Source organism: Cariama cristata, unplaced genomic scaffold, assembly GCF_000690535.1.
Source record: "Cariama cristata isolate BGI_N322 unplaced genomic scaffold, ASM69053v1 scaffold400, whole genome shotgun sequence".
Classification (NCBI taxonomy): Eukaryota; Metazoa; Chordata; class Aves; order Cariamiformes; family Cariamidae; genus Cariama; species Cariama cristata.
Window position 1 is genome coordinate 69,439 of NW_009592753.1, and position 15,651 is coordinate 85,089.

At 37.3% G+C, this 15,651-nt stretch overlaps 1 protein-coding gene across 1 annotated transcript in view; it reads right to left on the reverse strand.

Moving 5' to 3' along the window:
- Nucleotides 1–239: 239 nt before the first annotated feature.
- The window catches only part of HTT (huntingtin), an 84,384-nt gene continuing 68,972 nt past the window's right edge, over nt 240–15,651 (reverse strand). Inside the window, exons 54-67 of the mRNA XM_009708844.1 lie at nt 14,594–14,694; nt 12,180–12,334; nt 11,659–11,798; nt 11,399–11,481; nt 9,670–9,800; nt 9,359–9,488; nt 8,428–8,583; nt 5,599–5,789; nt 4,918–5,032; nt 4,477–4,690; nt 4,227–4,332; nt 2,698–2,860; nt 1,842–2,002; nt 240–904 (exon numbers count right to left, since the gene is read on the reverse strand). Coding sequence (XP_009707146.1) covers nt 691–904; nt 1,842–2,002; nt 2,698–2,860; nt 4,227–4,332; nt 4,477–4,690; nt 4,918–5,032; nt 5,599–5,789; nt 8,428–8,583; nt 9,359–9,488; nt 9,670–9,800; nt 11,399–11,481; nt 11,659–11,798; nt 12,180–12,334; nt 14,594–14,694 — 2,060 coding nt within the window. The 3' untranslated portion in view covers nt 240–690. The remainder of the gene's footprint in view (nt 905–1,841; nt 2,003–2,697; nt 2,861–4,226; nt 4,333–4,476; nt 4,691–4,917; nt 5,033–5,598; nt 5,790–8,427; nt 8,584–9,358; nt 9,489–9,669; nt 9,801–11,398; nt 11,482–11,658; nt 11,799–12,179; nt 12,335–14,593; nt 14,695–15,651) is intronic.

Sequence of the window (15,651 nt, forward strand, 5' to 3'; positions counted from 1 at the left end):
AGAAATATTTAAGTTAAAATTTTTTTTACTGATATACTGTACTCAAATTTTAAATCCTGAGAAGAAAAAAGAAAATGTGTGGTTACGTATGTGCACTATATCTGCGATATCACCAACACATACACCACAGGATATCAGAAAGTCCAGAATGAGGAATTACATGCTGGAAGTGTAAATCATAAAAGCCATTTTCTCTTTTCCATGTTTGAGAGAGACATTAGGAAACAATTTCTATTCTGTACTACACAACAGTATATACAGGTACATAAACTATGAAGTTGTCTCATGACTGCAGCTTACAATAACAGTCTTTCTGTCAGTTTCTTACCGGTTGCACCACAGTGGCTTCAGCGGAACATTAGAAAGAAGAGTAATATCAGTTACCTTGCATGTAGTACTTGCTCTCATTTTAGTTAGTGTATCTCAGATTAGTCCCAAACATCACTTGAAAAACATTGACAAATTTCTTTCCATTCACAGGTGCCTGGTGTCAACAACAACAAGAACTACACTAGACTTTTCAGGTGATTTCCAGTGCTGCAGAGCACTTGTCCATGCATTCTGGAAGTAAAACCGACAGGTCTGTATTTATCACAAATGCAACCCCAGATACTTTCTTGATCTTGCATTCCCCATAATTCATACCAGATTCCAACACTAGTCATGCAGTCCAATTACACATCAGGATGTTCAACATGCTGTGATCTTGTGGACATTTTGCAAACAAGTTAATAAGCGATGATATGGAGTTCCTGGAGATGCCACCACCTCAAACACCGACTGAAAGGCCCTCCGATCTAATTCTTCATCTATCTGATGTCGGTAGAAGTCTATGGCCACCAAACAGAAGATGTTAACATCCACTTGCTCTGATTTTCCCATTCTGCTGATAATATGGGGAAGACTGAAGTGTAAGTTAAGGTCATAATACAAAAGAAGTTGCTCATCTTTTGGTATAGCAGTTTAAACACTCTTCTCCAATAAAATTAGGTATTTTTGAGTTCACCAACAACATTGAAGTGCAAAACACTGTCATGTACCAATTTAACTGCTACTACAGAAATCCTATTTCTTCGTTAACTTCATGCAATTTCCATCCCCAGAAAGTAATTTTAATGTAGCAGTAGTTTTCTTTATCTACTGGAGCAAACAGAACTGCAGATAGCCAAAGAGCACCGCTGAGCTTAAGAGTCACTAGGAACTTTCAAACATGACATATGGCCATTTTTTGCCTGGTCACAAAATGCAAGTTATTTTTCTGTTTGTTCATTTAGGGGTTTTGTTTGTTCTTTTTTTAAAAAAACAAACAAACAAACAAAAACCACCGATACCACCTATGTCTTTTGGCTTTTTAGCCGATGTCATTCCACTGCCAAAGTGCACCTCCATGGGGGACACTTGCAAAACATACAGTTTGATGTAGAGGATTATTTTCTTTGAGTTTGATGGGGATTTTTGTTTGTTTGTTTAAATATATTTTATCGCACAGAAGGAATATAGAAGCAAGCTTTTAAAGGTCACTGCAAAGCTATCTGGTGAAGCTTTTAAAAAGTCCTTCAAAGTAAGGACTTTCCCAGTCATCTTGCATAGTCACAAGGAACAGATCTTAAAAATAGTAGTTTTAGATAACTTCATTCTCTTAATCTGTTTAGAACTTCTCTTTTGTCCCCTCAAACCTGAGGCACCAACAGCACAAAGCGATATACGCCACTACTAACTGCAGTATATCTGCCTTTTTTTGAGTGTTAAACTTGTAGTCTTATCCTTCAAGGTTATCAGCGCACTTTACAGAATCTCTGTATTTACCCAGAAATGGCACACATTCAGCCTTTTTAGGATACATTGCTGAAATCCATTGACTGGTGGAAGCACTGACAAAAAAACAGGAAAGACTCCACATTGCCATTGCCACAGGTGTTCTTTGTGTGAAATTAGAAAGAGACAGCATCACCCAGTCACGGACCATTGAGGACTGTCCAGTGCTATGTAGTGTCTGGAACACCTGCAAAAATATTTTACACAGGAATAAAGACATGGTAGATGGACATGGGAAATAGTTTATTTTCTTTTGTAAAGGTTCTCTCCAGCTACAAAGCTCTGAGGTTCACAAACCAGACTCCTGGAGACAACTCAGAGTCTAAAGAATTAAGGAACACAATGCCTAGACAAAGGGATTCTGTAAAAGAGTCAGTCAGGATCAACTGGACTCCTGACATCTGTGCCAAACTGAAGCAGGCATACAGAAAAGCAAGACTTGTCTGGTGTCTCTATTTTTATAGATCAAATGTGGTGTACACATGCACTCGCAAGTGATGCATGAGTCCAGTAAGCAGGTGCTGAAGAGCGAAAGACCCAGAAGCCCCAGTGAGTCCACAGGGGCTTGACTGTAGAGTTCACAAGGCCAGATGACCTGGGTTGGCTCCTTGAGATCTAAAAGGTCTGAGCACCGGGATCACAACTATTAATTTTCTCTTTATTTTTCCATTGTCAGTCATTGAACTGTACTGCTGTGTCTTCCGGGCAACATAGTGATTCTAGCCCTCCATGTTGCCTGGAAGACAAACCTCACAGCAGCACAGTTCAATCACTGCAACAGGTTTGTTAGATCTAACAAAATTGACATTTGCCTCTCTGATTGAGGTGTCAGTTATTTAGAAATCTTCTGAAACATTTAAGAAAAAAAAATATAAACACTACCTTATAAACTACTGTTGCCATGAATTGCGGGTAAGGCTGCTGATTGGATAAAAATTCTCCAATAACTTTATTCATTACGTCTTGTGGGGGGAAAAAATCATCAAGGAACTGTGGAAGGATCCGAGCCACTACTCTAGCTTCAAAAGGAAATCCCTTCCTGATCCTGAAAATAATAAAAAAGAATGTATTTTACAATTGAATTCCAGCAAATATCTCGATCTTTTTCAATTGGCAATAAAAAGAACATTTCACTTTCATCTCTAGATAGGTAAAGAAGTGTTCAACACTGAGGAATCCAAGTCTTCATGTAATCTTGCTCTAACAGTCTACCCAAAGCGGTCTATCAAAGCTACTAGAAGTTGCTACAGGTGTCATGTCCTCCCCACCCCCCTCCCTCTTTCCCCCCCCCCCCCCTTTTTTTTTTTTTTTTTAATAATCAACATTTTTTAAGCTCTGGAATTGCATCAGAGACAAAATTTAGTAATAGGAATGCTGAAAAAACTAAACAAGAACAAAAAAAACAACAGGGAGACCACTATTCGCAGTTACCAAAGACCATTTATAAGCAGAATACTCATTTCCATTCATAACATCTTTGCATCTGCTATTCACGACCCAGATGACCAATATATCAAACAGCGCTGTACTGTAAAGAGGGAAAAAGATACTACAACTTAAAGACAATTTTACTTAAATAACGCTGATTGGACAATCTTCCTAATAAAGGTTGCATCTGTTGATGTGTCAAGATCAAGTTACTATCGTGTGATTATTCCCTGCAAAAGTTATTTTCTGCTTGTAGTATTCATGTTTGTTTTGCTAATTCTTAGGAGTGATATTTTCAAAAGCACTCAAGCACTGCTCTAATTCTGTTCTCACTAAGTCCAGAAGTGAAACCCTCATCTAGTTTTATGGAAAAACCACTGAACAGTTTAAAAATTGTAAACCATTATCCCACAAACTACTATGCAAAATCTTACATGCTACGCTCACTTAAGACAGCTTGAGCTTGTCAGATGAAAACAGGGGTTCTGAAATGTTTCCAATAAATGAGTTCCATGTGAATACAGAAGTTTTACTGTACCCTTCCACTGCAATTACTTAACAGCCTTGGAAAAAGCAACACTTGGGTGGGGGAAGGGGAGAAAGGTTTTAAACTCTTAGGGTGGTTTGAAAGATTATTTCCCGTACACTGGATTTATATCCTTGATTTTGCAGAAGACATCCTGAAAAGCACTTAAGAGTTTGACCTGAAGGGAGCTAGAAATACATTTTAAAAGTATTATGGTTTGTGCAACACACAGTATAAGTTAGGACATGTCTGTTTTCCATTTACATTCCTGTACATTTGTGCTGCCTTCAGCAATTCCATCAGTTTTACTGTGTATACTAGAGGTATCAATTTTAAGCAATGGTAAGCAGAGAAACATCACTAATTAAATATCAGAACATTCAGAGAAGTGACTACACAGTGCCAAACAGAGTAATTTCCCTCCCAGTGTCCCATTACACATGTTTTATCCTCTTACCTATCAAAAAGGACAGATACTCGTTCCATAGCTACGATCACAGATTCACTGTCGGGAGCAGCAGGATTTGCATCTGTGGTACGACTAGGGCTGATTTTTTCCTTTCCTAAACCAAAATAATTTGTTACAAGTTTTACTGTGAATACTAAAATAAGACCTTTGAACCCTTGGTAACAAAAATAAATGAAGAAAGTTAGCACTGTTAGTAAGCTAGTCTCTCAGCACATCAAAGGTATAAAAAAGTAAATACCTGTGTACATGCAAGTCAGCATTAATCCAAGTGCTGCCATTGCTCTGTGGGGGCTCTGCACATTCACTCTGTCAACACTTAGTTTAACTAGCGATTCACTATCCAGCCTAGAAAGTTGCTCTGAAAGGAGGAGTCGTTCTAATCCTCTCAGGACACAATGATAAATAATGGATGGTGTTGATTCATCACTTCCAGACACCATGACTCCACACATCTGAAATACAGAAAAAAGTCAACTACCTGTTTTTGAGGTGTATTTGGGTCATCTTCTAGCACCATACCACTGCAACTAGTATGGAACTGCATCATGTATTAAGAAAACCTGATGAAACTAAACCCAAAAGCATATCTACACCACAGTAATCAAGTTAAGTGTTAAAGATAGCTATGTGGTGATCCCAGGTTACATGACCACCTGTGATTGGAGGCATCACAACATACCTGTATAATTCCTGCAGAGAATTCAGGCCCTACATCAAGTGGGTAATTCTCAATCAAATAGAAAGCAGCTGCACACATTACCAAGATGTGCTGTTGGTTATGGATATTCACACAACTGTAAATAAGCAAAAACACTAGTGGTCACTCACATCAACGTTGTCTAGGTCACAAATAGAGACAATATAAACAATCCTTAGAAACACTAAGTATTTTTTCACATAAAATTTATGCAATTTTTAAAATCACATTAAGTATCACCAAGATGCCATAAGAGAGCACTGGTTATCATGGAAATCCAGTGCAACACAATAAATTTTTCAGCAATATAATTATAAGCTAACATGGGCTGACTTGTTTAGGAGAAATAAGCTTCACTACTGATCCTGCAGGTCTCCTTCAAAGAGTATGTGTTCTGACAGAAAAATAAGGTTTGGGGTACACAATTTACCAGAGAAACAGAAGTTTGAGCTATCAAACAGTTTTCTCACCCTCAAATATCCTTTCACTTCTGTAAAATCAAACCTAAAATTGGTTGATATTTTCAATGAAAATGCCCAAACCTGCTTGATACAACAGCCTGCTCTAAAATGTACAGACAACCACAAACCATAAAGAGCTGTTTTGTTCACATATAAGCATGCAACAGTTTGGGGCAGGTGGTCAGGAAGGGAAGAGTCTTACTGTGCTACTCCTCTCAAATTAGAGAGCAGATACTCGCTGATAATTGGAATGAGTTGCTTCGCTGTCTCATCAAGCAAGTCACACTCAAGGATATAAAGAATTCCATGCAGAGCTCCAATCCGACTTGGCATATGGGTGCTTCTTAGGGTTGATTCCAGCAGTCGACTTACCGGCTCAGCCACAGCTTTATCCTAATATATCCAACGAGAGTACTCATTAGAAGTCGACACTGGTTAAATACTGGTGACTCCTGTCACTTAGAAATACTTGGAACAAATTGAAGAGCAGAAAATATGGCATGAACCAGAGCTTGGCTTAAAACCACTTTAAATCAAACGTCACAAGATTAATATAATCAGATAAGAGATGACTTTCCGATTGACTAGTAAACGGATGCTACTTTGTTTTACCTGCAAAATTATCTCATGACTTAAAGGCAAAAAAAACCCAAGATAAGCATTAGTTCAGTAAATCACATGTGCTAATAAGAATCCTCTACATATAGGACTTGGATGGTTGGAATTTTCTGGCCTTCCAGCTAACCACAAAGGATGCTTCTGTCTGAAATTGACTGGTAGATGTCTATAGTCTGCATCCAAGAGAATACTCTGCCATCCACTCAACTCATAGTCCAGTGTTCCATTTATTTGTTCTTGGAGACCACTGGCACTCAGACCTACACATCTCCACTACTCCCATTATCTGGATGAGGGGATCGAGTGCACCCTCAGTAAGTTTGTAGACAACACCAAGTTGGGCAGGAGTGTTGATCTGCTTGAGGGTAGGAAGGCTCTACAGAGGGGTCTGGACAGGCTGGATGGATGGGCCGAGGACAACTGCATGAAATTCAACAAGGTCAAGTGCTGGGTCCTGCACTTTGGTCACAACAACTCCATGCAACACTACAGGCTTGGGGAAGAGTGGCTGGAAAGCTGCCTGGTGGAGAAAGACCTGGGGCTGTTGGTCAAGAACTGGCTGAACATGAGCCAGCAGTGTGTCCCGGTTGCCAAGAAGGCCAATGGCATCCTGGCCTGTATCAGAAACAGTGTGGCCAGCAGGACTAGGGAAGCGATTGTCCCCCTGTACTCGGCACTGGTAAGGCCGCACCTCGAATACTGTGTTCAGTTTTGGGCCCCTTCCCTGTAAGAAAGACATTGAGCTGCTGGAGCACGTCCAAAGAAGGGCAACGAAGCTGGTGAAGGGTCTGGAGCACAAGTCCTGTGAGGAGCGGCTGAGGGAGCTGGGGCTGTTTAGCCTGGAGAAAAGGAGGCTGAGGGGAGATGTGATCGCTGTCCACAGCTACCTGAAAGGAGGTTGTAGAGAAGTCGGGATCGGTCTTTTCTCCTAAGTAACAAGCGATAGGATGAGAGGAAATGGTCTGAAGTTGTGCCAGGGGAGGTTTAGATTGAATATTAGGAAAAATCTCTTCACTGAAAGGGTTATCAAGCATTGGAACAGTCTCCCCAGGGAAGTGGTTGAGTCACTATCCTGGAGGCATTTAAAAGACATGTAGATGTGGCACTTAGGGACACGGTTTAATGGTGGATTTGGCAGTGCTAGGTTAATGGTTGGACTCAATGATCTTAAGGGTCTTCTCCAACCTAAATGATTCTACGATTCTATGCTTGGTCTTCAAACACCAACCTGGTATCAGGTACTTCTCTCCCAAAGTACAAAAACTTATTGCAATATGCAAAATCTATTCTAAACTGTTAGATTTGAAATTTATTTTTCATACAATCCATTTTAAGTATTTAGTAGAAATTATTTGTCTTGCCTTGTCCCTGCATTCATGAAGTACTTAAGATATAGGCCAGTTTTACAGTGTGTGCTTTCTAGTTGCTCTTTTTAAATGGATTTTCTACATAACTGAGCACAGGACAAAAAGCAATTCTTGATGGAATCAACTTTTTTTTTCCTCCTACTAACCTGTTATATTCAGCTGTTTGCTTGTGAGAAGGTGTTATTAGTTCACTGAGTGGGAAATTACAGCCTAGTCAGAACAAGTTGATCTCTAATACTGCTTCTGCATGTTTGGCATCACTTTCACAGCTCTCCCTTGCACAGTTGCTGCTACAATAGCTACTGGAAGCCCTACCCTAAAAGTATTTAAAAACTTTTCTTATTACTATTACCCATACAGTTTTATATTAGTCTCAGAGAGAGTTTCTAGAAATGCTAGCTTCTTCCAAAAGAATTTGTAATTTTTTTTCCTAAATAATCCCACTCTGAAGTGTCCATTGGAAAATACTACTTCTCTGTGGTCTACAGATTTAAAGACAATAACATATTTAATTAAATAACTTGCATTAATAATGTTCTTTCCCTGAGTGCAGAATGATGCAATGGAGGGAAGAGTGATGGAAAGAAAAGGAACACCTAGCTATCAAGCTACGTATTCATCACATGCACTGTCCCAGCCTCTCATGACATTACAGCCATTCACCTGTAACACAAATCTAGCAATAGCTGTTTCACAGTCCTCGTTTCTGGCCTGAAAAGTAACAAGTGAGTCCAGGGCAAAGGTAACATTCAACCGAATAAGATAAACCAAAAAGCACATTAAATTAAGTTCAAACCTCAAAAAAAACTCAACCCAACCCAAACAATCTTTCTGTTTGAATATGGGGCAACTGGAGATGATGTTTGCAACCTCTGAAAGCCCTGAATACATATCCTATTACTTCTTATAGCCATGCAGCTCAGCTAAGGGATTTTCCTAGAGACAAACCACTCTTACCAAATACTTCAGATTTTGCAGCAGAAGCTAAGGATGAATTAACCTAGTCACTCATGAATTTGCAATAAACTTCCATGACAATTTCTTACCATTCCAAGAACAGCAGCAGCTTTACAAGTGGCTGGTATCAAATACTGTATAAGAATCTCATCTTCTGATGGATGCACCTTTCGCAATTCTGTCAATGTTGTATACATCATCTCAAACTGATTCCTTTCTGTAAATAAGTCTGATACTGCCAGGAGCTGTACACAAATTAAAATTGAATATAAAAAAGCCCATTAGCAGACAGCCAAAAATTGACTCTCCCTTCTGTTACAGTTGTCAGCAAAAGATTCCTCAATTGATCTATTAAATGTGTAAACATTAACTCAAGTGTCTGGAATAACTATTGTTGTCCAGAATTAATTCCACTATCCATTTCAGATAGCAATTACCTCCAAATGATCCTTTTTTCCAAAAAGTTTACAAAACCAAATCCATTATAGTAAGTAATTCTGGAAAATGAATGAATATTGCCATTTGCAATGTACTAAAATACCCCAAAATACACAATACATACTCTGTTACAAGAATAATTTCATTTTAAGTCTTTTATGATAGTGAATAATGGCTATCAAGACACATTCCACACCTGCGTGCTTTAGTTTTGCTTCTACACTTCAATAGTCAATTTAATCCTCTAACATATTGTTATTATATCTTAATTTTCTTACAAAGAGATAGGATAAGCAAAATCCTGAAATCTGCTTTTAGCAAGTAGTCAGGTAAAATACCAACTATTATTAAATAAAGTGTTTGTAATGTAGTAGCAAAATACGCAATCCAGATGCTTACATAGTTTAAATCACTATAATGTTATAGTTGCTCAAGTTATATTTCTGTACTGCCCATGTAATAGCACTGCCAAGAAAAATTACTGTTTCCTGTATATTAAAAGATGCTTTACAAATGCCATTTAGCTCTGAATATTTGGTAACATATGCTCAGTTATGACTCTGAATAATAGTTTAGACTTACTGATCGCACCACTTCGCTAATCAAAATGACTGGTGTTCTCTTGCTAGGGTTTGATGGCAATATCCACTGACTGTAGAGTTCAAGCAAGAACTGAGAACAAGAATGTATATCTACACCAGCCCGATGTTTCCTGCAAGGCACAATAAGCAAGCGTTAAAATGGCTATTCTTAAGCCCTGTTAAAACACTTCATTTGAAATAATAGAGTTATTTACCAGTGTCCAATTTATAAACCCAGCTTATTGAACTCAACATGAAGAGATAAAAGCTTATTCATAAGTGAAAGGAGAGACAAGAAAAAAAATAAGACACCTGGTGTTAATAGGAGAAGTTGGTGGTGAGGAAGGAGCAGGTATGTCGTTCTCATCTTCTTCATCCTCACCCCACTCTTCTTCTCTCAATGGAGTGATATTATTTCCTAACCATATGGAGTGTATAGAGACCTTGCAACACATGAAAAAAAAATAATAGAAAAAGAAGCACAACATTTAACATCCTTATAGTCAGATTAGAAAAATCTTAAAAGTCGAATACATTTTCATTTACATGACAGGCAACACAGCCTCAAATACATTTACATGAACTGCACATCACTTCAGTTAAAAAAAAAAATAAATTTTTTTTTCAACATTTTAGTTTAACTCACTTTCCCCTGTACGGCACAGCAGAAACAGTAGCACCATGCGCTTAGTACAACAATACAGGTGATGCTGAAAGCAGCATCTGGCTAACCTGTAAGCACGCACTAGCAATGTGCATGCAATCATCCGAAAGTCAACATACTAGATCTAAAATCTAAAGTGAAGTATAAATACTTACAATTCATATCAAGCAAGAAAATAATTCAGAAAGAACTGTAAAGACTGCAGTTCAATAGAAAACACATTCCTAACTCTTCTCAAACCGTAACTCAGCATATCCGATTGCAATATAACCTTTTTTCTGAAACCAGACAAGACAGATTTCAAGTCCTCTGACTCAGGCTAGATAAACAATTATCTACAAAGAAGAAAACTTCTTAGTTCTTCTTAAGTTTTATTTATAAAATTAAAGTTTCCCTTAAGTTTTATTTCTAAAATTAAAGTTTTATAAAAATTTATAAAAATTAAAGAACAGTAAGACCTGCTGATAGCATTTCATAAATGATCTGTCTGAAGATTCCAAAACAAAATCAGCACTTATCTTACATAGCTCAAGACTTCTTTCTTAAGAGAAAACTTCGCCCTTGCATAGAATTCTTTTTCATGTTAAGCAAAAATCTACGCACATTTATTTATTTTTCAAGCAGGATGTCCAATGCCTAATATTGCTATAGTTAACAGTTTTTGTAAATAACACCTACAGTCTGTAAACTGCAAACACTGAATGTTTGAGCCATTTAGAATCTCAAGAGAACATACAGATGCCTAAATACAGACAAGTGATCGTTTGGTCTTCCCTACGCAAAAGATTTCTCAAGAAAAATAATGTCATCTGAGTTTAGTATTTAAGTTTTCTTCATTAATACATACTATTCAAATAGTGAAACAAATTTTACATTTAAGCCGTATATGTAACTTTCTGTAAAAACTAATTTTTCAAGGAGATAAATAACTGGATAAGGACTATTTTTTTATTCACCATATGTACTGCTAATTTTCCAACTAACATCATCTACTGATATTTATGTCCCTACACCGGGTTTATTCAAAACATTGCTTACTTTGTGTCCAGTGATTTTTCATTTCCTAAGGACTACTGCAAGCATGTAATACCAAATTAAAATCCAATAGTTAAAGTGGAAGCTAACACTACAAAGGTCTTTAACACACAAGGCTTCAAAGTACGACTCCACACCTGGCTCTCAGGTACACCTCACACACAAAGAAAAATTCCATGGGGTGGGGCAGCTGGCTGAGAGGAGTCACCCAGTTATGATGTACCCTGCACCACTCAGAGCTTTTAGTTTACATTTGACATTAAGCAATGCCTCTTAAGTGAATTTCCACAAACAGGAAGAAGTGTAATAAAAGTCAAGTTCAAAGTTAAGGTTTTAACAAACCTGTCCCAGTTTATAATCCATATCTCCTATTTCTCGTTCAGTATTGATCTGCAGTAAGAGTTTTTCATGGCCTATAAGAGCACCTGTAACAAAACAGAAGACAAGTTTTTAAAACATGCATAACAAAGTACATGTGAAAATGGCTTGACTTCCTGCAAACTGGATTTCAAATGAATTCTTAAGAGTATCTTTTCTACCTTTTGAATTTTTGAATGCAAAAGAAATCCATTCTCCCCTTCCTCCCACACACAGGCACTTACCTGTAGTAGCAGGAGCAAGTGATGGAACAGGGTCCCAAGCTTGGTATAAGTGATGAGTAGCAATATTATCTCTCTTAGATACCATTGCTTGGATTTCCTGTTCAACAATTCCCCTGATAACACTTAGCTTCCTCCCAAACCTGAAAGCCCAACAGAAATCAATTTAAGTAGATTTTCCCTTCAACGTTTTTATGCAAGTCTGACTAGCTCACTCTACAATGTTATGTGTCTAAGCTTATTTTCAGTATCAGGGAGACTAAAACTGGGAAATATTGAGAAATACATTCTGCACAGTTTATTACATTTCAGTAAGATACTGTCTTTTTCAGATACTGTCTTTTAACTCAGCAGGTTCATGATGCTAAGTCCACGTAACTTCTATGTAAACAGATCCATCTGTAAACACTCCTGCTTAGAAAATACAGTCTATACATATTTTTGCTAGAGCTACATTAAGCAATTGTAATTATGTATTAATCACAAGTGTAACTTTTATGCATTTTAGAACAAATAAAACATACCTCGTGTCCAGAGCTTTTAAAGCTTTGTTGCGGGGCTGCTGTTCCAAACAGCTAACTGCTGGATTGCCTGCAACAGGTATTGTCATTGCACTCAGCACCAAGGAAGTTATGGCTTGTACTGCAAGAACATTAATTTGGGTCCTCTCTGTATCTTCCTGTAAAATGAACTTACTGTCATTTGAATTGTAAAAAAAAAAAAACAAACAAAAACCACCCAAAACCACAAACAACCAAATCTGAAAGCCCTGAATATCAGTTTGTAATCTTCCACTAAATTATCATTAATAAGCCTGACATCTTGACTTCTTCCCATCCAGAAATCTAGCTGACATAAGCAATGCACATCCTTCCATCTCACCAGCCATTCTGCATGCATCCTCTCTTATCCCAACAGCATTAAAGCCTCAAGATGTCCATTTCAGAACTTTCAAAGTGTTTAGTTTCTTTCTTTGCATCTACCCATTAGTTACCTGTTGAAACAAAGCACCAAATAAGACCAAATCTGAGTTGGAAACTCTTCAGAGAAGGCTCCATGTTAACTTTTTCGTAACTGCCCGTTTAGGAACAAAACTCAACCTCATCATGAATTTTCAGCAGCATTTTTCTGGACATCGTTGTCCAGATGTACCCAATGTTTCTTCTAAACCAAGATGCTACACATTCAGTATTTAACACCACCGTAAAAGTGTGAGAAAACTGTAGCCCAATTTTCTTAACATATTTGGTTAGATTCAATCTATTATTCGTACTTGAGGCATTGCCATTTTTCCCCAATAGAAGTATCTGAAACTACACACATTGTATCAAGTACTTTGCCACTGTAAATCATCACCACTGTAGCAGTCTGTTTCTTTCCCTTTTAAAAAAAAAAATCTCTTAAGAAAAACTTCTGGCACTGTGGGTTGTAACTCATCCTCCCTGTGTTGACAGTAGCAGGTAATTTCACAGTACACTTAACTTTTTTGCTCAGAACTGTTTATCATCAGTACTTCAACTAAATCAGGATTTTTACAAACTAAAATTAGAACAACAGCACAAACAGTTGCAGGTTCTGAAGTGGTAAGATGCTTCTCAGTTTTTGCTTTTGTTGTATAGATTATGATTCCTTCTTGAAAGTATCAGACCACAAGAGAGTTTGAACCTTTTTAGAAAACGTAAGATGGTAACAAATACTCAACTTACTTTTTTTAAAAAGAATCTTGTATTTTTATTTCAGAAAATATTTACATACTGAAATTTCTAATAGTGCTTAAAATGTTTGCAATTTTGAACGTATTTGTTTTCCTTGGAAAGTACAGGAGCAGTATTACTCCTGTTCTACAAATAAACGCTCTCTACACGACAAATAAGGAAGTATTAATAGCCAGGTTGCCTTTAGTTTGATCCAACATGGCCATTACGTAGAAAAGAGTTAAGACAAAAATTCTGCAGGCTGCACAACAAATGTTCAAGTCAGTCTAACAGAAGATGCTAACCCAGGAAAAATGGATGATGATGCCCTTCTCCTCTTTGAAGTCTGATACCTAGGAAGTAAGGGAAATAAACCCCTTTGTCTGCTATGCAGGATCCACTATTTGTAGTCGTCTACCCTCTGAATTCTTCAAAATGCTTTAGGCTCTGCACCTACCATCAGGACTGGTTGCAATATGGGAGTGAACATTACATGACTCTAGGGAAAAAAAGCCTTTCAGGTCAAAGAGCTAGAACCTAGTAAAATCAGTTTGCTAGCAGGTTAAGACATCTGAAGAGGGAAAGTCTCTTTCATGATAGCTAAGTTCACTCTCTGCTTTTGTTATAAATTTCTTCAGCTCTGATCCTCAATGCCCTCCACTGAATTTTGAACACTCATCTGAGACGTCTAAGTTAGAAGCCCAGATATCCAACATACAGCCTACAACTGGGATCAAGAGATACGGGCATGCATCTCCAGGTCAATTCATTTCTAGTCAAGAATCTTACAAAAAAAAAAATCTTACCAAAGGAATTCCCCTTGAAGTCTGATTATTAGATAGCACAGATAATTGCAGTAATATATACTAGTTACAGTTAACTAGTATATTTCCTAAAGGCACAGTTCTCTCACACATTCTCTAGAAGTTTTTGGAGTTCCTATTGTGCCTAAAGCCAAGCATCTAATCAAGCAAACTTTGAACTGTGTACATGTTTAGTGACATACTAATATAAAATTGAAACAACTTCAGTAAAATTTTTCCATGCTATTTACATGCTTGCAGAACCTTTAAGCCAGAAGACAGATGTGTATGAGCTCACAGGCATATGAAGACAAGGAAATACAAAACAGAAATAATTCCTTGGTTTTAGTCACTACTTTTCTGCTTTACAGGATTATTAATAGAAACATTTTTCTTAGTTTAAGTAAAATTTAATTTAAAAAATTCAGCGAATGACATTACCTCTTGTTGGTTCTCCTCTTGGTCCATTACAATAGGCTGAGTTACAAGCACACCAAGCAAAGTAGCCCAAGTCTCTTCAAACTGAGTACGGCTGATCCATCCTATGGAAATGCTCAGAGATAGCCATTTATGTCTTAATACAAACTTACACATGGAATGGCATTATAAAATTGCTACATCGTTTCCATAGATTTAGTTTTGTACCATTTCCTATTTGATGTGTTTTGGTTTTTTTTAAATTCAAGCTGTAGTGATTTAAAACTCTTCTATTTTCCGAAGTGATGAACCCTTTAGAAGGGTTCTGCACATTATTATTTAAATGGCCCTGTTCAGGTTGTTTCTTACATACATTTAAATATTTTGATTGTCCAGCTTTCAAAGTGTTGATGTCTATCAGGTTTTCACAACACAGAAAATCATCCAGAAAACTAGCGAATTCTCACAGGAAAGTAAGTCATGAAGAATCCCATAATGACCCAAGAAATCTTCATGTCCTAAAAGCAAAATGACTGAATTGCCTAGAAATAGGCAATTCAAATTCAAGCACTTCTCAAAAAGTTTTTCCAAACATGTTTTTACCTATAAAAATACTGCAGCAAATTCCTGAATAACACCTTGCAGTTTATACTAATGATATCTAAAGAATCAAAAATGAGAATGTAATCTTAGGCATTATAGTGATCAAACAGAAATCAGTGCTAGACCACAGGTCAGTCAAATATTAACCTGTAGATCAGAGGCGGAAAAGCACTCCAAAAAACCAAAGAACTTCTGTAAGCATATGGAAAATTTAATGTATTATCCCTGACAGTCTCATCTGTTAACAAACACTTGAACTCTTAAGCGTCACTGCTCTCATTCAATAAAACTTGTGAATATGTCAAGGTTTAAAGTGACAGCATCTCATTTCAAATACTGAGTGTGGTACTAAATTCTATTTATATACTATGCATGAATAAAAAAAAAAAAGGAGGGGGGGGGGGCAAAATCCCATTTTTTTTTTTCCTTTTTGTCGTGAGGGATGACCGGAAAGCATCAGGCCACGGGAACTTTGTTAT